The following is a 23,888-nucleotide window of genomic DNA, read 5'->3' as shown; positions in this document are numbered from 1 at the left end:
ACCTTTACGTTTCCCCTACTCAATACTTATTTAAATGTTACTTTCTGGTTATAAAATAATAAAGGTTGAAGATTAAAAATGGGAAAAATACACACAATATACAATTATTATGATTTCGTATCAACTTCCTTGTTTTCTATGTATAACAAAATATTGAATATCTGATCTTACCAAAAATACACACACATTTATTCCTTCTTTTATAAAGTGACTTACAACTCGCCCAAATATGTCAAACACATGACTTTTATGGTTGCATAGTATCTTATGCCTATTTTTTGGTACTTCAATTTCTTAATTTATTTTTATTTTATTTTATTAAACTATTACACTTAACTGATTATTTAAACCATATCTAACATGCATATAACCACATTTTCAGCTGGCCGTTTTACTGTGAGCCTTTTCCTACGTCATTAAGTATTTTTCAAAAACATAAATTTTAATGGCTTCTCTAGTTCATTTAATCATTTCCCTTTGTTAGCGCTAAAAATTAATTTTGAGTTTTCCACTGCTGTAAATTATGTTTATGATTTGTCATCTTGCTACATCTTTGAGTGCATTCTAATCATTTCCATAAGATACAGACTTCACAGAAATAGTATTCACGTGTACAACTGAATTACTTTGTATGTTATAAGGCAGTACTGAAAAGTTTTTCTCAGCAAAATTTATTCGATTTACAATCCCACTAGTAAGTGAGAATGTAGCTTATTGCTGCCAGACCTGCATTTATTATCACTTTGGGGTTTATTTATTATTTATTTATTTATTTATTTATTTATTTATTGTAATTTAGTATGTGATAAATGGCTTCTCATTTTGTACATTTGTATTTCATCCTTTACAATCTGAGCTACAATTTTTCATAGGTTTAGTGGTCGTTTATGTGTCTTTTGGTGACTTTCTACTTAATTTCTTTCTCCCTTATGCAGGCAAATATTTTCTTTGGTGTCATTTTTTAAATTGTCTCTAGTATTTTACAATGCTTGTGATTGCTTTCATTGATTTTTATGTTTCCCCACCATAAGTTTTTTAAAAATTCTCCAAAATTTTTGATTAAAATATTTTTGAACTTTTTAATGTATTGGTATTTTGTTTTAATATAACATTTGATGCAAGGTTCTAACTTAATTTTTTCCAGTTAATATATTTTCTCAATAATATGTACAAATAACTTTCCCTCTTTACTGTTCTCTCAGTGGAAATGTACTTTTCCACTCATCTATATACCATTTCTTCTGTACTTCATCCTTTCCCCAACTTGCTATATCTTTGCAGCCTTATTTTTTAAATGTTTATAGTCGTATTAAGTCACATATTGTTCAAAATAAACCTTGGAATCATTCCAAGTATTAAAAATAACAACCTAAAGTGGAAAAAGATTAAAACAGTTACAGTGTTTTTGGTAGTATAGTAGAGGAAATCATCATCCTAAAATAGAACAATATGCATTGGGAAACATTTTTTAGAAATGTATTTGAACAAATACTTCTGAAATTACTACTTTAAGAAATTGTTTAATTCTCAAAAAAAGAACTCTTGATAAACCAGTTGAATTTCAACCTTTTTTCTTCATTTAATTTTCAAAATACAGATATATTAATTCATTAAAAAATATAACTAATAAGTATGTTTTCACATCTTAACAAAATAAAATGTGACTGGATATACAACACAGGCTTTTCAGAGAGAGTAGGAAAAGTATTCTAAAGTCCCTTACAAATTATTTATTTTATTTCCCATATAAGTATTTAATATTTCCCAAAATAAAACCGTTAAAAACACAGTTACTAGAATTCAAATGACTAACCACAGTATTCCATAAACCTGGTGTTTAAATTAAAATGGATTTCATAACTATACCGACTTTACCTTTTTCCATATGGAAATATAAAGTTAGCAGGCAAAAGGAGAAAATAATGCCATGCTTTTTATAATAATCAAAATGTGCCTAAAAATGCATACTAAATGGGAAAAAATATACTCCATAAAAAGACCATACCATTGCCTTTAAAGATGGTATTTTCATCTTCTAAACATGAATGCATACTGTATTGATTGCATTTTTAAAGTTGTACCTTCATTTTTACAACTGCTGAACTATTGCACTTGCCGCGATTATTTTAATTCTAATATTATTTCAAGGTCACACCAATGACATTGTTTGGTAGATAAGATCCGCACTGCATTGTTTAAGACAGTCAAATGTTCACAGACCTGTAACTCCCCGAGTCTCTGCTCCATGATTTCATAGTCAGTGACGGTAACCTGAGGTATAGAGAGTTTGGTTTCTGACTGCAGGATCCACATCAGGATGGTACTCATGGTCTCCTGGTAGCGCATGGGTGGCAGAGTGTCAGCAACTTCATCAAAAGGGGAAAAAAGAATTATTTTTATCATTTTAAGCTTTGTCATTATGTTTTCCTATGTTGTCATAAAACGCAACCATTGTACTAATTATAAATATTAACAAAATATAAAAACCACAAAAGGCAGATTAGAATAGGATTATGTTAAAGACACATTCCTTCTACATCTCTGATATTTTGGCAGAAACTATGCACCTATTACACTGAAATCTCACATCAGCCTTGCAAGGTTTGCGTTGTTAGATTCATTTTTAAGGTGAGAAAAGGGAGAAACAAAGAGGCTGAGTAACTTGCCAACAGTAATACACATGGAGCTTGGAGAAAGGAGTAGACTCCATGGACAACTGACTTTGAAGGCTAGTCTCCTCCTGTGTTATCCTTTGCCTTTTTGAAAAAAGTATCATTACCTACAGCCTTTGATATTTTTTAAAATTTTTACTGAATTTTTGGGGTGACATTGGTTAATAAAATTATATAGGTTTCAGGTGTACAATTACATAATACATCATTTGTATACTGTATTGTGTGTTCACCACCCAATATATGTATCATAAATGCATAGAAGTGTACGTATACTATAAATAACTATACACAATTTATATATGCATACACACACACATACACACACTATACATGAATTAAGTAACTATACTGATCATATTCAAGGAGATTAACAATAAGGTTGAGAATTTTGCCAGAAAACTACAAACCATTAAAATGACATAACAGATTTTAAGGAGAATAGAAAAGAACATCTAGAACTGAAACAGGCAATAAGTAAAATTTAATAACACAACAAATGGGTTCAAAAGAAGAGTAGAAAAAGCTAAAGAGAAAATTAGTAAATTTGAAGACAGATCAAAAATATATATTTGAAATGAAGCATGGAGACACAAAAGGACAGAGAATAAAGGAAAGAGAATAAAACACAGAAGAATGGTCTAACAAACATATTCTAGAAAGACAGAGAGAGACAATGGGGCAGAAGCCATATCTGAAGATATAATGGCTGAGAATTTTCCTAGATAAAATCATAGTGTAAAATACTAGTTTGAATCACTGTATCAAATGGCATTATTTAAACCACTTTATTTCTTTTTACATTTTCAGATTTCAATTACAGTTGACATTTTATATTATTTTATATTATTTTCGGGTGTTAAAACATAATGGTTAGATATTTATATAATTTATGAAGTGATACCCCGGTAAGCTTAGTACCCACCTGGTGCCATACATAGTTATTGCAATATTATTGACTATCTTACATTTTATTTTTAATAGATAGAATATGAGTTTCACTTCTCTATATTAATTCTTTTTATACTAAATGAGAAGACTATATATAGGAAAGTACTTTGCATGTTCTTTAATGAGGTTTTCAGATGGTAAAGATATTTTGAGAGTACATTAGAAATGCCAACTGACAGTTTTACTCAACATGCTTTTATTTATTTGAGAGTTCATACCCAAATTCACCTAAATAGGCTTTATTTAATCTGAGCACTTCTGATTTCATGCTGAAAAGTCTCTCTGGTACTTTAAACCTATTTTCCTTCATGTAAATAATGTGTTTCTTTCTGTCTACTGACTAGGTACATTTATTTGAATGCTAGATAATTACTAATAAAGAAAAGTAAAGATGAATCTAATGAATAGGCATGAAGTAAAGGAGTATTTAATTTTGATGAAGCCAAGAGTTTTGTTGGAGAAGGCATCTGAGCAAGTAATCTACAAGGAGAGTTAGAATCTATGTGTAGAGACAAGGGTTTATGTTGGATGGGTTATAAACTACATAAAGTTCAGTTTAATTAAACTCCAACATGTGCATAATGAAAAAGAGTGCTTGTTTCCCTTGGGGCAGTGACAAGGACATACATTATTAGAAGCTTGCCAGAGGTGACATGAAATCGATCCAATTTTATCCAGATGATATATATCCAGAGGGAGAGATAAGTATAGAAAGAGTTAATAAAGTATTGGAGTTACTTATTAGAAAAAGTTAAACAAGAGTTTATGAACACCTAACAGGACGGCTTCTCCGCACTGGTTTCGCAGAAAGGGGCTGTGTAGCAGGACAGTTCACAAGTCTGCTGTGGAACTGGCTCTCCACTTACCCGCTTTGCTAAATTACTTAACATTTTAGTATCTTAGACCTCATTTATAGACATGGGGATGTTGATACTTTTGAGAAAATTAATTGAGGTCATTTATGATTATGTCATTGAGTCAATACTTATTCAGTGCTCTGAGCACCAGACACAGAAGAAGTAAAAATTTCAAAAGCAAAGCCTAGACTTTTATGCTGCTTAAAATCTAATTGGTGAGTCAGGAAATGAACAAATAAACAAACAGAGCCACTGTAATGACTGATGGAAATAAACAGCAGTGAAGAAAAAGTAAGGTATGGGCAGGGGGAGATCTTCCAGATAATGCAATAAAAGGGACTTAAGATAGAGAATTAGATATAAAAATGGTGGAACAAATGAAGGCCTACACAAGGGATGGTAGGCCATCAGTACACCAGCAATACCAGGAAGCCACTGCCGTCCCAAAGGTGGGAGGGACAAAGGGAAGAGCTGCGAGGCAGTGTTCCCGGAGACGGATCATTTGGACCACCCGGCTGGGCCCGCAGGGAGCTGCCTTTGGCGAAGGTAGCACCGGTTAAGGTTTCTGGGCAGAGCTAGCATTGTGAAAGAGTCTTTATCAGCCACTGACGGAGCTGCATCCTGAGACAATGAGGGGAAAAGAATATTCTAGCTTCTCTCTTCTTCTTACCCGCAATAGCCTCCCAGGGCCTACCACTGACTGAACCAAGCAGGCAGCCCATTTTAAAATAAGGATCCAGGGAAGTGCTGTTTTCATGGGAAGAGCCAGGAGTGGCACTGAGAACAGACAGGCAAGCGATCTGCACGGGGCGGGGCGGGGGGGGGATGGTGAGGGTGGGCCCGCTGGGAGAGCGGGGCAGGAAAGGGATTTCTGACGGGGCACCAAGGGACAGCCATGATTTATGCTATATTCTATTTCTCAAGTTTAGTAGCTCAGGACTCATATAGTTTCCATTATTTAAAAAATGTCCATGTTATAGAAACTCTGAATATAATACAAATATTAAATCATTCATCAAATTAAAGTGACTAGAATAAAAAGGGGTGAAAGTGACCAGATAGTGAACAAAAAGCCCTCTCTGTGGAAGTATAATCTGACCAGAGGCTTTCCAAAGTGGAGAGGGCAGCCAGGAGAATATTGGAAGGAAAGGGTCTCTGGGAGGGGAGAAACCAGTGTAAACGTCCAGAGGCAGGAGCAGTCCTAGTAATGCAGGAGCACGGCAAGGAGGCAGGTGTGGCGAGGTGGAGTGTGGGTAGACGCGAGGGCGGGGGGGGGGGGGGCGGGGGGTCTTTGGGAACTATGACCCTGAGGGCCCTTGCAGACCATACTAAGATGCTAAATTTTATTCTAAATTATTCTATATTTGCTGATTCCTTTGTCCACTGCTGGGTACATAGCATATTTGCTCATTATTAGCTAGAAGAGAGCCATGACTCAACAGGAACGTGAAGGAGACACATTTAGTGGCAAGTAGAAATTGTTGGTTTTAACTCAATAGAAAGGGAAACAGCCTTGCTAGCGAGAGAACAGACCTGGACAAAGACTCATGTTCTTTCATTCGAGGGGAATAGTGGACTTGCCTGAGATAATTTGACATTCTACAGAACCAGATCCGTAGCTGAAGCCAAGGTATCGCTTTGTGACGATTTACAAACATGCACACATGCACTCATATGCACAAACATGCATCTACCCAAGGACACACACGACAAACACACATTAATATTCTCTCACACACACAGTGCATTGGAAAGTTAGTGTACGCTTCATCCTGGAAAGAGAATCTTGATCAGATCAAAAATTAATTAATAATACTAACAATAATAATAAAGACCAAGGGAAATATCACAAAAGATTAGTGTTTTATTTCTTTAATTTCAGGTTTATGTAAATAGTGTTTGAATATTAAATAATAATTTATGGTCACTTAAAATCTATAATTTTTTTGTTTTACTGTCAAGGCATAGTTTATTGTATTGTACAGAATATCTAACCATGTATTTGGGAAAGTGTTCAGATTATCTTGAGGATAATGACATTAGTAGCATCCTGGGGAAAGATTAATTTGTACCCACATTGAATGAGAGGAAATAAAGAGTTTCAGATTTGTCAGCTTATCACTAAAGTGATAAGGTGGCATGAACATGGTAGATATGGGAGGTCTGTCCAGAAAAAATCGAGCCATTGTTAATATAATGAGAATAGCTTGCATGACATCTATGTAACCTGGCAGCCAAGGAGAGTGGACTGGAGTGCTCATGTGTGGTGTGTGAACAATGATGACTTCACTGCACTAGTCAGTGGGAGTGGCAGACGCCAACGAGTGAGCATGTGGACTGCGTGGCCGTCGCATTCAAAATGACTGAGCCAGTAAAGCAACCGATCTGCATCCAATTTTGCATGAACCTTGAACATTCCTCTGTGGAAACTATTTGGAAGATTCAGAAGGTCACAGCTATGGGCAACTGGGGATTGGCAGCTTCATCACAACAACACGCCTGCTCATATGTCACATCTCATGCACAGTTTTTTAGTGAAACATCAAATCACCCACGTGACTCAGTCCCCCACAGCCAAGATTTGGCACCCAGTAACTTCTGGCTTTCCCCAAAACTAAAATGACTTTTGAAAAGGAAGAGATTTCAGGCAGCTGATGAGATTCAGGAAAATACTACAGGGCAGCTGCTGGTGACTGGGAGAACTGTGTGAGGTCCCACGGCGCCTACTTTGACGGGGACTGAGGCACCGTTGCCCTATGTACAATGTTTCTTGTATCTTCTTCAATAAATATCTTTATTTTTCATAATGCATGGCTGGATACCTTCTGGACAGACCGCATATAAAAGTTACTTATCTCATAAGTATATGTTATAATAGTATAGACTGCTCAAAACTCAGCATCCATGTATGTATAGCCCAAGAGAGGGAGGGAAGACGTGAGATAGGTAGATAGGTAGGTAGATAGGTAGGTAGGTAGGTAGGTAGGTAGGTAGTAGATAGATAAACTAGCTAGATAGGAAAGAAGCTATACATTTTAAAAATCCATTGATTTTCAACGTAGGCCAGCAACAAAGAAAAGTCTCTCAGTCCAGACAGAAAATGAACAATAAAACATTCTAAATTATTAAATAATAAATTAGGCCAATTTTCTTCCATTAACCAATATAATTCTATCTAGAGTTTATGAAATCAGTTCCCTTTATTTAGTTTCAGAGCCTTGGCCTTGGCCTTGGCCTTCTCCATCTAAACACTTATCTCAGATCATAATTATAAAAGGACCAGTTTGATTTCATTATTAATGGCTATCCCTTTCCCTAGATTACAAACATGATGAGAGCAAGGAGCAAGTCTTTTCAGCTCAGTGATCTACCCCCAATAACCAGTGCAGTGCCATGCAAGGAATCAATATTTGTTGAATGAACAACTGTAGGTTGCAACGTGTAACCCCTAGCACAAAGACAGAATGCCTTTGCTATGCAGAAAGGAGAAAGCAGTCTTTGGGGAAGCCTAGCCCCCAAACAAGAGGAGAGAGAAGGTACCTAGAGAATTCAGACGCTTCCGATTCCATCCATGAAGTATTTCTCGTTCCCATGTAACCTTCTAAACTCTGAATAGCTTAAATTGACTTTCTTATCATTTCCCCCTCTTCTCATTTCTCACTTCATGGTTTCTGGACCGCCAACGTAGACTTTCTTTAATTACAATGATTTTTTTCTAGCATAATTAATTTCTAAATTTAAAATGTGTCAGCCTGGCTTAAAATTAACAAATAGTAAAGAAAATTTATATTGTGCCTCATATTATAAATAGAGTGTGTGCGTGCATGTATATTGACTTTCTCCGAGAATTCTTTTGAAAAAGGAAGAAAATGTGTTCTAAATCCCATCATTTTGGAATTTATGAATTGATAAAGTGACAATTTTTATTACATCCTAACCAGAAATGTTAAGATGTTAATTTATGTTTCTATGGTTATATGAGCACTGCTGTATGAAAAACATGCTTATACACACATCTCTCTCTCTCTTTGACTCCCTCAACCTCTCTGTGTATGTATGTGTGTGTATATACACACACACATATGAATATGAGAAATATATGCAAATATTTAATATACTATATATAATTTATCAATTTTAAATGATTTATTTGTAATTAATTTTTAGCCTGTATGATACCTTTTAGAGATGTGATAACGAACAATACAGAGTCCTTGAGTTCGATGATTTCACACTTTACTCATAGAGTCAGGTAATATTCTAATATAGTTTTGATCAAATTGTAATTAATTTTATAAAAGGGAAATATAGAATTCTATGGTAGTACATAATAGGAACATCCTATACAGACCGGGAGCTCATAGGGATTAACTTTTGGGCAAAAGCATGAAGCAATAAGTATTAGCTATTCCAGCCCTGGCCGGATAGCTCAGTTGGTTAGAGTGTCATCCTGATTGGCCAAAGTTGAGGGTTCAAGCCCCAGTCAGGGCACATGCAAGAATCAACAAAGGACTGCATAAAATAAGTGAAACAACAACTTTCTCTCTCTTTCTCTCCATCTCTGTCTCTGTTTCTCTCTGCTTCTCTCTTCCTTCCTCTCTAAGATCAATCAATCAATCAATAAAAAACTTAGCTATTCTGGGACTCCTTTGAGAACACACACAGACTCTGAGGTGGGTAATATCATGTCACCTTCCGGAAATGAAAAATCAATATGAAAGAGAGAAAATAAGCCTGAATGAGGCTGTTACTGGATACAGGTAACACCTATATTAGGCGGGGCATTTTAAGCACCTTTAAACTAAGAGCAAAAATAAATCATTGAAGGTATTACACACACAAAGTGATATGGTTAGATATCCCTTAAGAAAAATTGTTCTGGCCAAAATGTAGAAAATAGATTACTCAGTGTCAAGGATAGATGCGGGGAAACAAATTAGTGATTCAGGCCAAGAAACCACAGTATCTTGCACTAATGTGATGGCAATAAATATGAAAAGATGCTTGGACATGAGAGTTGAATAAAAATGCATAGGCTTGTTGATCGGATGGGAGAGGGAGTGGCTGAGGGACAGAGAATATCAAGGATGATTCTGAGGTCCCTGATATTGGAGGGGCCAAAAGAGTGATGGTTGTTAGTTGTGGAGTTGCCCACCAGTAGATTTACCTTTTTGGGATTTGATGCATTTGGGATGCCCTGAGGCATCAGAAAGGAAAAGTTAAGGAAGTGCACATACAAATCCAGGGCTTAGATGGTATGTCTGGGCTGCTGATAAATGTATATATAACTCTTGTTTATAATATAAAATTCAAACCAAGGGTGCCTTTACTCATTTATATTCCCTCTAGATATACAAACGTACTCATTAGCCAACATGATTTATCTTGTGGTAGCTGAATAGTAATTATAAACTACATAATTTATCTCATTTAAACCAAAAACACTTGAGAATACTAGTGAAGGTCTCCTAATTCTTTTTCAAATTAAAAAGAAAGACAAGTCTGGTACAGAAGTCAAATGCACCCAAGGATAAGCTCAATATGAGCCACACTACCTACCAGTCAATGAAAGGTTTGTGGATGCTGCCCTTTGATCCCAATGTAGGAGCGGAACCAGTCCTGCTCCATCTAAAGAAAATTCACTTTTGCCCTGGCTGGTGTGGCTCAGTGGGTTGAGTGCAGGCCTGGGAACCAAATGGTCATTGATTTGATTCCCAGTCTTGGGCGAATGCCTGGGTTGTGGGCCAGGTCCCCAGTAGGAGGCGTGCAAGAGGCAACCACACATGGATGTTTTTCTCCCTCTCTTTCTCCCTCCCTTCCCCTCTCTCTAAAAATAAGTAAATAAAATCTTTAAAAAAAAAAGAAATTCACTTTCTTCCTTTTATGTAGCAATCAAGATTAATAATCCAACTGATCATTTTCTCTTCACTGGCAGCAGGAACACAATAAACATATCCAAGTTAATAGCCGACTAGCTTAAAAGATCACAAGAGTCCTATTGACATCATTTGGCCCAGCCCAGGTCCATGAAAAAAAAATGGCCTGAAGATTGAACATTTAGCCATTTCCTGCTTATAGATATATAAATGAATATACGAAAAAAATATTCATCTGAAAATAGTCTTATTATTTTTTTTTATTCTACTGCTCAAGCACAACCTAAAAATAGAGATACCCTCTTAATGTTTTATGATTAGGGAAATACATCCTATAGAATTACAATTAACACATTAATACATGACTGCAGTTTTGAAAGCGTTGTTGTGAATTATTGGGAAAGTAGAATTTAAGGGCTACTTATGTGCATTACTATTTATCTTGAAAGGTTAAGAAAACACATCCCATTCCTCTCCAGTCCTTCACTACAGCTGTAAGAAGGGTGGCAATGACAAAATACGGTCACACTGACATCTAAAATTGTAGTAGAGAAGTGTGACAAAAAAGTCTTCTGTGCCTTTTGTTGAGAAATCTCCTTTGTTTTCCCCAATTGACTTGAAAGGGAGGCAGGCTTCAGCGAATAGGAAAAAAATAAAAAGACAGCAGAGCAAAGGAGAGAGTAGGAGAGACAAGGCAATAATTTTTAAAAAGTCATGTGTGGAATTAAGTGCTATATTTTCTGATATACATGAGTCTGGGTCACGGGGTGAAAAACTTTAACTGAAAAACAGTTGCGCTGTAGTATGTATTATCATATGCTGGGGTGGGCAAAAGGAGGTTTACAGTTGTGAGTGCATGTAACAGAGTTTATTTTTGTATTATTCTTTATTAATTATTGCATTATTTTTCCATACGAACAACTGTACACCTTCTATTGCCCACCCCTGTACATGTACAGTGGAACCTCAGTTCTTGAACTTAAATCATTCCAGAAAACTGTTCGAGAAGCCATTGTTTTCAAAAACCGAATCTCCTTCGTTTGCCACCTGAGAGATGCGTGACTGATCACACAGGTATCAGCATGAAAGAGCTGTTGCGTAGGGAACCGAGAGCCGAAGTTTTGTTAGACAACCAAGACATTTTTTTCTGTAAACAGCTTGGTCAAGAACCGAACTGTTCAAGAACCAGGACATTAGAGAACCGACGTTTGACTGTACTTGTAATGTAGGAATAATAACACATATTCTCAAAAGGTTGCTAAGGACTAAGAAAGATAATTTATTAAAATGCCCTTTGTAGAATACAAATAACTATGAATATAGGATAGATTTTATCTTTTAATATTATTTTGTCATATCATCTCTGCCAGGTACCAACCACCAATTCCTACCACCAGTTTTCACCATTCGAAGTACACTTAAAAAGTCAAGGTTTTGTGTCATAGTGAGAACAGAAGCAAAGAAAAAAAGTAAAGAGGAAATTAAATAATATATAGCACACGTAATACAAATTATACATACATATATAAATTCTATAATTTATAATTCATATATGATCCATATTTAATTGGTGATTACTAATTAATCAAGACAAGTTTTCTAAGAGTGAGTAAAATTGTTAGTGATATACTGATAAAGTAGAAGGGAGAACATTTTTATTTAGAGATAAAGGGAGTAAAAACATTTGGCAGTTTTGTAAATAATCATCATATATATGGAGGATAAAAAGAGAGAAAACATAATATGAGTGGATTGATGGCTGTACGATAAAGAGTATATATTACTATTTACTTATATTGCCATATCATAGTCGAATCCCATTTATCAAACATCAATATTCTGAACATCTTTAAAATAAACACAAAAAAGTCAAACAGTAATATAATTAATAGGTACATGGAAATTAAAACAATTTCCCAGTGAATAAATGCTTTTTTTCTCATCAGTTACAGTAAAACCGTTAAAACATACTTGAATTGAAGGGAGGCTTATGGATTTTATGACAAGAAAAATTCATTATTGCTAAACAGGTCAATGTTTGAAAATTTAGGACATTCCCAATCTTTTCCCCAATTGATTTTATAGAGGCCCAGCAATAAGTATATTGAAATCCAGTAGAGGGAGCCAACATGATTGTCAAGTTGTATTATCTGCTTCCCTATCAGGAAACTAAAGCCCTCAGCCAAAAGGAGTTTGAAATAAAAGAAAAAAATATGCATTTAGCCTTCGCTTTATTCAGTTCATTCCATGACTTCACCAAAAATAGAAATAAAAATAAAAATCTAGGAAAATGAGGAAAGCTTCATGTATATCACTACCTGACTCTAGAAATGTTATTATGCAGCGGATTCTTTGGATATTTTACAAAGAAAGGCAATTTAAAAAGTGTGTTCCATTAAATTAAAGTTCTGGTACAAAACAAATATGTTCTTGTGCTTCTCGTAACAAATTTAGGGAAGACATTTAGAAAAATGTTTATTGTGATGCCTTAAAATCCAATTTCACTATATAATCCTTTATCTGTACATATATACAAATGTATGTATGTATGTGCATGGAAACCAAAAACTCATTTAGTAGTTCTCAAAAGCATTTATAAATCTGTCTGTCAAAAGGATTTTTGCCTTATAAAGTAAGCTGATGAGTAAGGCGATTTTGGATCAGATACTACGTATTAATATCGTAAGAACAAATTGGTGAGAGGCACAAGAAACATCCTGTAAAATTTGCTAGTCCAGCGGCAGGCATTTGAACGACTGTTCCATTCTTATATTCTATCATTAAATGAGCAAAAGAGGATATTGTATAGTTAAAGCAAACCCATTGTAAAATGCAGCCCAAAGAATAATTTGTCCTTTGCTGGATTTCGGTTGCTGCAGGTATGCTACAGCTATAATCATCTTCATATAAACTGACATAAGATAATAAGATGCCCAGCTAAACAGACTATACCTAAAGCAAACTGGATTTAATGACAACCCACTAACAGGGCTTCAACTACTCTTTTATTTCCGTCAATGTGAAAAAAAAAATCGTTGTAAAAGTTGCAACCCACGAAGGAGAAGTTATGCCTATATCAAACAAATGCTTTATTTGTTCCTCATAGTCATGAAATTATTATGGGGGAAGGGGAAAGAAATGGAAATATACCATATATTTTCCTACAATAATATTTCATTACTTGTTACTACAGGCCATAGGGAGGGTTGTTCGTTGGATAGAAATTATTCTTTCACGTTAGTTCAAATTATTCTTTTATGGTAGTTCATTTCCCTTCTCGATAAATAACTGATTTGTAAAATGTCAAGGTAGCCATTTTAAATAGTTTTACTTACTTGTCTGTAGCTCTTTTTCTCTGGCTTGCATGTCAGCAAAGACTTGGTGAAAATGATTTGTAAAGGCCACAAAGTCTGCATCCAGGAACATTGGCCCTTGTCCTTTCTCCTTCAGGGCTATGCTCTGAAGTTTTAATCGCTCGATTTGAGGCTGAAGAGCTGACAGCCGGCTGACTTCATCCTGTACCATAATTTAGAGTATTAAAATAAATAACATTTTTCCTTTGCAGACATCACATTTTGCAAAGGAAGGTGTTAAAAGGCCCTGATGCCAGCTTAGCTTAATACCCTTATCAAAAAATTGATAAGAAGCGTCCATGATGACTTAGGCAAGCCTCTAGCACAGGTCAGCAATTTAACAATACCTTGACTTTTTGTTCAATAGATATCATCATATATAACTATGTTTAAATTTCAAAATGACATCATTTAGAGCATTAATGGGCATGAATGTGTATAGGTGAAAATACTATGAATGACCTTATACTCTTTCCATAAATCAAATGTGGATGTTCCTCTGCACTCCTGTTCTCTCAAAATTGTAGATCTTTGCTTCAAATTCTATTTATCACATGAACATTTACTTTTGCTTTAAATTCATTTGTGTAGAATATAAGTTCTACAGATCTACCTGTATGTACATACCTATGTATTACATGAAATTACAAATACATGTTTATATATACATATTGTATCAATTACATATGTAATCAATGCAATGTTCATCTATCTACACACATATTCATGTCTATAATTACCTTTTGTGCACTCTCATTCTTTTCCCTACTAAACAGGTGATTGCTGTTTTTAGGATGACTGTTTGCTTTTCTCTTGCTACCCTGGCATAATTATTAATACTAGCCCTTTACTTTTCAAGAGTACCCTCATTGCCCTGGCTGGGTGGCTCAGTTGGTTGGAGTGTCATCCTGTAAACCAAAAAGTTGAGGGTTCAATCCTTAGTCAGGGCACATGCATAGGTTTTAGGTTTGATCCCCAGTAGGGGCACATACGGGAGGCACCCAATCAATGATTTTCACATCCATGTCTCCCCCTGACCCCGAAATCAATACACATATCCTTGGGTGACGATTAGAACAGAAAAAAAAATAAAGAGTGCTGAGTCCTGGTTTGAATGATAAAATCATATGGACACTCTGCCGTGTTGTCCACTACAGTATAGTCGCTTGTCACATTTGGCCACTGAGCACCTAAAATGTGCTAAGGCAAGTTTCAATGTGCCGTCATTGTAAAACACAATTTTGAAGACTCAGAATGATAATATATAAATACGAATTCTCATGAACAGTTTTAAATAACATTAAATCTTGAAATGGTATTTTTGATATGCCAGGTTAAATAAAATGCATTCTTGAAATACATTTAGCTGTTTCTTTTTCCTTTTTTAATGTTACTTCTAGACAATTTAAAATTATATATATGTGACTCAAATGTATGACTTGCGTTATGTTTCTTTTGAACAGTGCTGTTCTTGATATAAATGTTTTCATGCTCTTTGTTTCCAGTGGGGTAGCAATTCATATTTATCCAATGCATATATAAATTAACTCAAACAAATTTCAAAATGCTCTTTTTAAAAGTATTACTACCATCGCTGCTCACTTATAATTTATGCTTATGCTACCTTTAGGAAAAAAAAATCCACTTCAGGATTTTTTAGCATTTAAAATGTAAAACACAGGATAATTAAAAATTAAAAACTGGATGAGAAACCAATTAGAAGGAGGGGGAAATTGAAAGTATTGCAGTAATTATGAACTAAATATAACCGTGAGCTTCCTGAAAATCAAAGTGAAAAGTAAAAAAAACAAAACAAAACAAAATAGTTGTTCTTTTGGGATGCATGCATAGTGTTTTGGACAGAGTAAGTTTTGTATTAGGTACGAGTAAATTTATCAAATAGACCCTTTCATAGTAGCAACGCTGCTTAATAGGCAATGCCACTGGTTATGCGCTTTACAAGATGTACATGCAATTTCCATGTGGTTATCACAGTATGAGTTGATGATTGCTGACAATCAGATTCTTTTGGTAGATGAAGATCAGAGGCATTCAGATCAATGGGAGGGTGACCCATCTCTCTCTTTTAAAGGCAAAGCCTCTTGATTAAGTTCTAGAAGGCAGGTGCATACCCATGGAGGAAGGATAAGAGGCAAAGGGGTAACCCTCTGTGTTTGGAGTATGGAATTATAGACGCGCTCTTTGTACACCTGGCTTGCAAATGGAAGCACTGGCATCTGCTGTGAATCATTTAAGAAACTGATTTACATTTGGCCAGACGGAGGGCCTTCATCCTTCCTGTTTACAGGGCTATAGAAGGAGCCTAGAGTACAGTAAAGTGTGCTCTGCAAAACAGAGGGGACTTTGAAAGTAATAAAACATTTGGGTAAGTGTTCAGTTAAGACCTCAAAGTTCTGAGAGCCAATTTTGACCTGAAATAGTTAACATTTAAAAGATGTTAACAGTTACTAACTTTTCCTTAAAAGGGCCTCAGTGTGGTTGGTCCTCCAGAGTAAGGCATCTTCCCTGAGTCTATTTATCATTTAAAATGATATGTTTATCTCAGGGAAAAAAAAATTGTATCTTTCTCAGGAAAAGACCCATGGATTTCTTCCCATCCCAAAGGACTCTCTAACCCCTAATGTATTAAGAACCAATTCTGGCGGGTATTAGATTTTCAGCTAAATTTGCAGTCTAATCTTTTTAAAAATATCTCCAAATAACAGAATGCATTAACAAACAGGATGGAATAATTTATTTACCTATCATTAATCATAGCCAAATGGTATAATTTTAACTGTTGTGTGAATGACATTGAGCGTACCCTGTTAAATATTTTACCTAAGGTGATTCATCAAGTTAATAGAAATCAATGGGGCCTAGAATAAGAGTAAGGGCCGATGAAGAGGGATGGAACTGTGTCACTAGAAATTGAAACCGTGAGGGTGAACTGAGAGAAAAGAAATCATTTCACTTAGGATGACTTCCCTAACCTCGAGAGAATACGTAAGATATACAACTCTCCAGTGATCTCCACTTGCTCCTCAGATAAAGATCAAGGTCCTCACATGCCCCAAGAGTCCTTGCTCTCTCCTACACGCCTATCTTTTTGCCTCCATCTTTCTTCTTCTGCCCCAACCCCCTATGCCCAGCATGAATATTGACCTTCTTTCATGCTCATTCCTTAGCGCTTCCTCCCACCATGTTCCTTCTCTCCCTGGTGCCTTTTGACCAGCTGTTCCTAATTTCAACTCATCCTAAAAGCCTTCACTTAAATGTACGGGCCTCAAGGAAGCTGCCCTTGGTGGCTCTGTCTCAGTCAGGTTTTCCCTGCTAGACATCCTCTCCGAACTCTGTACCTTTGTTTAAGGCATTTATCCCAGTGGTAACTTTACATCTATTGATTTAATCATGTAGGTAATGGCTCTTTCCCCTGCTCTAGCTAAACCCTGTGAGGCCAGGGTTAATCAAAGCTCACTCCAATTTTCCCAAAACTGCAGTGGCCACAGCCACAGTGGGTCCTGAAGGTAGAACCGCGACCCCAGCAGGGCTGGAAGGCAAGGCATCAAGGCAAAGAGGATTCTTCTCCAGCCTTCAGATTCAATGGAGTTTGCCTCGCTAGTTTTTGGACTTGCTTAGAACCCGTCAGCCCATCCTTCTCCCCTATTTTCGCTCCTTATGGAATGGGAATGTCTATCCTCCGCCCGCCCCACCGTAGTGTTATGGGAGCACATAACATGTCTGGCTTCACAGGTTCCCAGGAATGGAATTCTCTCTCAGGATGCATCACTCCTGAAGTCTCACCCACATCTGATTTAAAGGACATTCAGATAAGACTTTGGACTTCAGACTTTAGAACTGATGCTGGAATAAGCTGTGATTTTTGGGCCTTTGGGGCTCCCAGCATATGAGAGGGACATAAATGAGGGACAGGGTCAGAATATTATGGACTAAATTATATGCCCCCAAATTTAAAAGTTGATGCTCTAACCCACCTTTGTGATTCTATTTGGTAATAATGCTTTTAGAAGGACAGTTAAATGAGGTCTTAAGCCTGGTGTCCTTAATCTGACAGGATTAGTGGCCTTAGGCCCTGACCAGTGGGGATCAGCTGGTTGGGCTGCATCCTGCAAGCAAAGCAAAGCTCACCACTTCGATTCCTGGTCAGGGCACATGCCGGGAATGAGGGTTTGGGTCCCTGGTCAGGGCATGTATAAGAGATAACCTATCTATGTTTCTCTCCCTCTCTTCCTCCCTCCCTTCCCCTCTCTCTAAAAATAATCTTTTAAAACAAGGAAGAAGGGACAGAGATTTCTCTCTCTCCCACTAGGCACATGCATCGATGAAAGGCCACGTGAGGATGTGATAAGAAGGCCGCTGTCTACAGGCAGGAGGAGAGCTCTCAGCAGAAGCTGAACCCTGCCAGACCTTGATCTTGGAATTTCCATTCTCAAAAACTGTAAGAAAATAGATTTCTGCTGTTTAAGCCACCCAGTCCATGGTATTTGTATGGCAGCCCAAACCAACCAATACAGTTAGTATGATTCTTGGTCAGAGTAGAGACACTGAATATTTATTCTACAGATGCATGTATTTTGTAGATGTTGTTATTACTTTCAATATCTGAATCTCAAGAAACAGATTAAGGAAATATCATCAGGTTTTTGTTGCAAGACGTAATGTAGGTGGTGCATTTCATTGATTCACAGGTGGGAAAAATGTCATGGACTTTAGTCTTTAAAGCAAAATGTGTCTAAATATAAAAATTCCTTAGATTTGCATATTTCCCTAATAAACCAAATGCCTTTCTGTACTATCTACTTTATCCAAAAATATATTTCCTGCGTTTATTTATATCCTAGTAAAACTATAGTTCCAATATTTGAGGAATCAAGTCCTTCCGATTATTTTTCCCTTTCAAAATACCTTTAATTTCCCATCACTTTCTGAGTTCAACACCATCTCCAAACCTACCCCGTCACCTCTCTATCCCTGGTCTCCCATTCTTTAAGCCATGATTTTCAAAGTATGCAGATGAACCCCCATCCACTGAATTTTAGACTAAACACAGTCGCCCCAGTCAATCATCAAAGTTCACCTTGGAAACCTTTTGATCTATTATCTCGTTAATTTCCCCCTTCCCATGAAAAGTATGTAACTCATAGTAACGAAGCCAAAAGTTCAAGCGTACTCCTTTAATCTCCTCCTCAGACCCTTTCATGCTATTATATCTGTTTGTCCCTCCAGATCCACCCCTCACCCTTTTCTTTTGACTCTGGACAATGACATTTATTGATTACAACTCCTTGTGCTGCACCATCTGATTTGGTTTAGTCAGTGGGGAGCCCTGCCCTGATTCTGGAGACACACAGGAAGCGAGGTAGGGGGGCTATTTTTCTGGCTTCATCTCTGCGATGGCCATTGGGCTGTCTTTACAGCGAGCATCTGTAACTTCTCTTTCCCCAGTCCCTTCTGTCCAAAGAATGGTGACAGAGGCTGGGTTACTGCACTACTCCTTGGGCTCCTCCAAACTCCAAGCACATTTATAAAACCTTTTTGTAAAGAAACTTTCCTCAAATTATCCTAATTCAAGTGGTCTGCCAGTGTTAAGATTTCCCTCATGTATTCGATTGTACTGTGTGTCAGCGGCTTGTGTTTCTGCGGATGCCTCTTTTTCGGCATACAACTGGGTTTTGCTCTCAGCGCATGCGCTGTCAAGAAACCCTCCAAATTACTGGTCATTTATCATTGGATACATGTGGTTCGATACTCCAAAACTGCCTCACCATTTTGCAAACTGACAAAATCAATGAGCCATGTGTAACTACTCTAAAGACATTTTTTAAGGATTCGGGCATCCATGTATCACCTGTTTAAACCAAATAAATTTCTTTACATAATTTACAAAGTGACCCCGCAACAAGTCTAGTACCTAATTGGCAGAACTGTAATTGAAAAACAAAACAAAATGATAGGAAAAAATCCAAAAATAAAAGTGAATAAATGCCCTTTACAAAAATTATTTTCTTTGCTTATAATTTGTTCTTTATTATGTTTCATTAAATCCTTAAGAGGGACATTTTATTATTAAATAACTTGCTATTCTTCTGGAATGTGCCAAGAAACTCCTGTTGCTCATGCTCCAAATAGGAGGGAAGATTCTTACCTTACAGATTTTTAACTGGCTTTTAATTGCTGTGGGATCTAAGGTGGCGGTGGGTTGGGTTTTCAACCAGTTGTCAGCCGTAGTTGTCATGTGCTCCAATTGGTGTAGCTGATTATAGAAAGCGATGATGTTGTTCTGGTACTCCAGCCAGTTAAGTCGCTCACTTAGCAATTGGCAGAACTCAACCCACCGGCTGTTCAGCTGTTCTGAGGCTTGTTTGACGCTGTCCGCATTGATACCCTCTAGAAAAAAAAGAATTTTAAAAGCTATCCACTGAAGCCACAGACTGAAAGACGTTATCTGAAGACCAATGTGCCTCAAGTTTAAAAGGATTCATCACACAAATCATTACAAACAAGTCATTTATTTACGGATCAATAAGTAAAAGTACCAAGAGGATTTCTGATTATTTGCAAATTATTACAGTTGCATCTTATCAAAATATGAATGTAATAAAATAATAAATAAGAACATGTAAGATGTGAAACAGAAGATATTTAAATAAAAACAAATATGATCAAAGCTCTGATGGGGAGTGGAAGACTGATTGTGAGCAAATATCTTTTGGTTGTTTCCAAACAAATGTTAAATATCATGTATATTATATCATGTAAACTAACTTACACTTATTTTTTAAAACAGTATTGAAAGTAGTTGACATGTTATTTGCATTTTTTTTAAGGAAAAAGGTATCAAAAATCAGTAATTCTGCTTCTGCTACAGAAAGCCAGAAATAAGCAGACATTCTTCTAAAGAAGTAAAACAAGCACTAGGAAAAATAATCTTTATAATATGAAAAAAAGTTTTCATATTGCTTACATATCATTTACATATGCGTAAATGAAAGTTTTAAAATCATCTATAGAAATGTCAAAGCAGAAAAAGTATTCATCAAGGACAAAATTTTGGAAACAAACACATCATCACATTTGGCCTTCTGGAGACCATACCGTGTATTAGGGAATATGCTGTCTTTTAATATATATTATCTTATTTAAATTTTGTCATAAGGTGATATATGACTAATGTCAATCCAAGTATATATTATCCTATACATGCCATGAAAGCAGCATCATTCAATGCTACCTGTTAAAATATCGATTCTCTAAAGTTAATTCACAAAATTTAGATATGCGTACACACAAATACACGTTTATATAATAATGTCCTTAATAAACTTAATATTTATATAAAGATAAATACTAAAGCTATGTATCACAGAAAACTTTCTAATATTTTTGAAATGCTAATATTTGAAGTTACCTATTTTTAGATAGGTCCATAGGCATCTCAGGAGGGATCATAAGCTCTCTGTAAGATTTTTCCTCTGGATTAAAATATCTAAGGGGTAAAGTGACTTAGTCAAGACCAAGTCGTCTAGGAGAATCTACTTTTATGAATATTCATTTACTCCACTTTATGGAGTAAATATCACTTAGTTGATAGTCAAGTGAGTTATTAAGAAATCTGAAGACAATCTCTAGCCACACAAGGTCTGTGGTTTTGCTTACTTGCACATGCGCTTTCCTCTTTCTGAAACCTAAGAAACAGGGAATTAAATTCAACAACTGGATTACTTTCCTCTGCTCTGATACCCTAATTTCCACTTTGTTGTCATTATGTGATGCTGCCAAACCACATCTGTCAATTCATTTGAAACACAACTCTAACTTCACTAGCTTCCAAGTTTGACACCACCATGGATGGCACTGGAGAAAACAGGCTTTGCAGATATTAGTGGCAACAATCTGTCCTTCCTTCTTCAGCTGATATATTGTCAAAGAAAAATAACTGTAAAAATAAAGTGTAAAAGATAACCTATGCATGTCTCCATACATACAGCCATAAGAGGCAGCCCATGGTTTGCTGGAGCTAAATCTTCTTCTAATACCCTCCTAGTAATTTTTTTTTTTTACATTGGTTTTGTAGAAACACTAGGATGTGTTGCGTGATAGACTGTTTGTGATTATTTGGTTTTGAGTAGTGACCAAGAATGGTATCAAAATATGTTTGACAGGATGTCACTAAGTAAGTATAGTCGTAAAAGATAATGTTTGTTACAAAAGATAAAAGAATCCAAAATTCCAGTCACATAGGCACTCAGTTTGAGAAAAAATATTACAAGAAAAAGTTAACATTATTGCTGGAAAATGAAAGAGAATAATTAAAAAATACACAGAGTAAGAATTTTAAATTATATTAGATAGTGAACAAAAATGTGCCATGAATCTAAATGATAGGATGTTGTCTTTGCCAGTGCAGCTCAGTTGGTTGGAGCATTGTCCCGTAAACCAAAGGGTCACGGGTTTGATTCACGATCAGGGAAAATGCCTGGGTTGCGAGTTCAATCCCCAGTCGGGGCGTGTGCGTGACACAGCCAATCGATGTTTCTCACATCGATGTTTCTATTCCTCTCATTCTCCCTCCCTTCCCCACTCTCTAAAATCAATAAGCATGTCCTCAGGTGGGGATTTAAAACAGATTTTTTAAATGATCAGATGTTTTTGACAAATATTTTCAGCATATGTTAAACTTGAATAAGCACTTAGAAAAAGGAAATCCATGGTAGTTCAAGTCCAAGATAGGCAAATAAGAGATGCTAAAATAAATTAAAGGGACCGATGAACTGATGCTGGATTGAGTCTTATTTAACATTATCTAAATGATAAGTAAATACGGAGAAAAATATCTCACCGTACCTGACAGAGGCCAACCATACAAAGGGCCTCTAGTATTTGGAAAAAGACAATCATAAGCTAATTTTTAGTATGAATAATATATCAGTTTAATTAGAAAAATATAAATCAAACTATAATAAAGTATCAGTAGTTTCTGTGGTATTTATTAAAATTCATAAAATTTAATGAGTCCTTCTTGGCCATTACCAAAACTATCAGCTCAATTTGTTGTGTCCCCATGAAGTGTTCAGATGCTTAGTATCACTGGAAGAAGTAGTAAAATAAATGAGAAAAGTGAATTTTGTAGAAATCCACTATGAAATACAACACTTTCTACCTATTAGCATAGTGATTTTTATAATTGAATAAAAGCAATTAAAATGTAAAAGAAGGATCCCCATATTAACATAAATGGTGAAGGCAGGCACAAGGGTAGAGAAATTCACAGTAAGAACTGTGGTTCGAGGTAGACCTGAGTTCAAATTTGACCCTGTTTAGCAGATGGATGAACTGGATTTCGTTATTTAATCTCATTTGGTACCATGCGTTTCATCCATGAAATGAACATAAAAAAGGAATTGATGTTACAGGATACCTATGAGGGTTCTGAATTAACATGTGTGAAGTAGTCACACTAAGTCTGATATATACCAGACAACCAATAAATATTGGTCAATGTTAATATGAAGCACTGAAAACAAGAACATGTAGAAGACAAGAAAAGAGACCAGATCTTTCAAATGTTGAAGTCGGGGGAGGGGGGTGAGGTGGTCTTTTAATGGCTGAAAAAGGTCATTTATAAAAATTAATGATTAATGCTTGCTAAGTTAGTGCTACTTTTATATAGTATGACACTAATAAGGGATATAAAAAGTGCATGTATAAATTTCTAAAAGAAATTCATCGAGAACTGATGAATTCATAAGTCTGCTAGAGAATCCTAGAATATTTGGTCATACATCTATAATCATTTGAAATTGAAGTTATAAACCCATGCCAAAAATTCAGAAATTTCTAGATGTCACTGGCACAGGATGATGTTGATCCCAGAGATTCAGATATCTTGTTACGAAGGGTCTGTATGTAAATGTTGTATTAATTCATGTGTGACTATGCTTCCTGCTCAGCTACAGTATAAAGTGTCCTAAACTGGCTCCCCTGGCAGCATCTGAGAGAGGTCTCAGCTTAGAGGAGGTACAGAATGGATGCGCTGTACCTGTCAACTCATCCAACACCAAATCAATAGCTTACGTCATAGAAATACAAATGTTAGAGGAGTAATATACACAGACGCAAAAAGCCAAACACAATCACACACAGTCTCTCTTGTTTCAA

General features: G+C 36.0%; 1 protein-coding gene across 2 annotated transcripts in view; it reads right to left on the bottom strand.

Moving 5' to 3' along the window:
- The window catches only part of DMD (dystrophin), a 1,878,371-nt gene that overhangs the window by 1,222,208 nt on the left and 632,275 nt on the right, over positions 1-23,888 (bottom strand). For both annotated transcript variants that reach the window (XM_054566574.1, XM_054566573.1), the window contains exons 20-22: positions 19,876-20,117; positions 13,692-13,872; positions 2,221-2,366 (exon numbers count right to left, since the gene is read on the bottom strand). In XM_054566574.1, the coding sequence (XP_054422549.1) occupies positions 2,221-2,366; positions 13,692-13,872; positions 19,876-20,117 (569 nt within the window). The remainder of the gene's footprint in view (positions 1-2,220; positions 2,367-13,691; positions 13,873-19,875; positions 20,118-23,888) is intronic.

This window comes from Pteronotus mesoamericanus, unplaced genomic scaffold, assembly GCF_021234165.1.
Source record: "Pteronotus mesoamericanus isolate MK-2021 breed Mesoamerican mustached bat unplaced genomic scaffold, CSHL_Meso_final contig_173, whole genome shotgun sequence".
NCBI lineage: Eukaryota > Metazoa > Chordata > Mammalia > Chiroptera > Mormoopidae > Pteronotus > Pteronotus mesoamericanus.
This window is presented reverse-complemented; position numbering and strand designations above follow the sequence as displayed.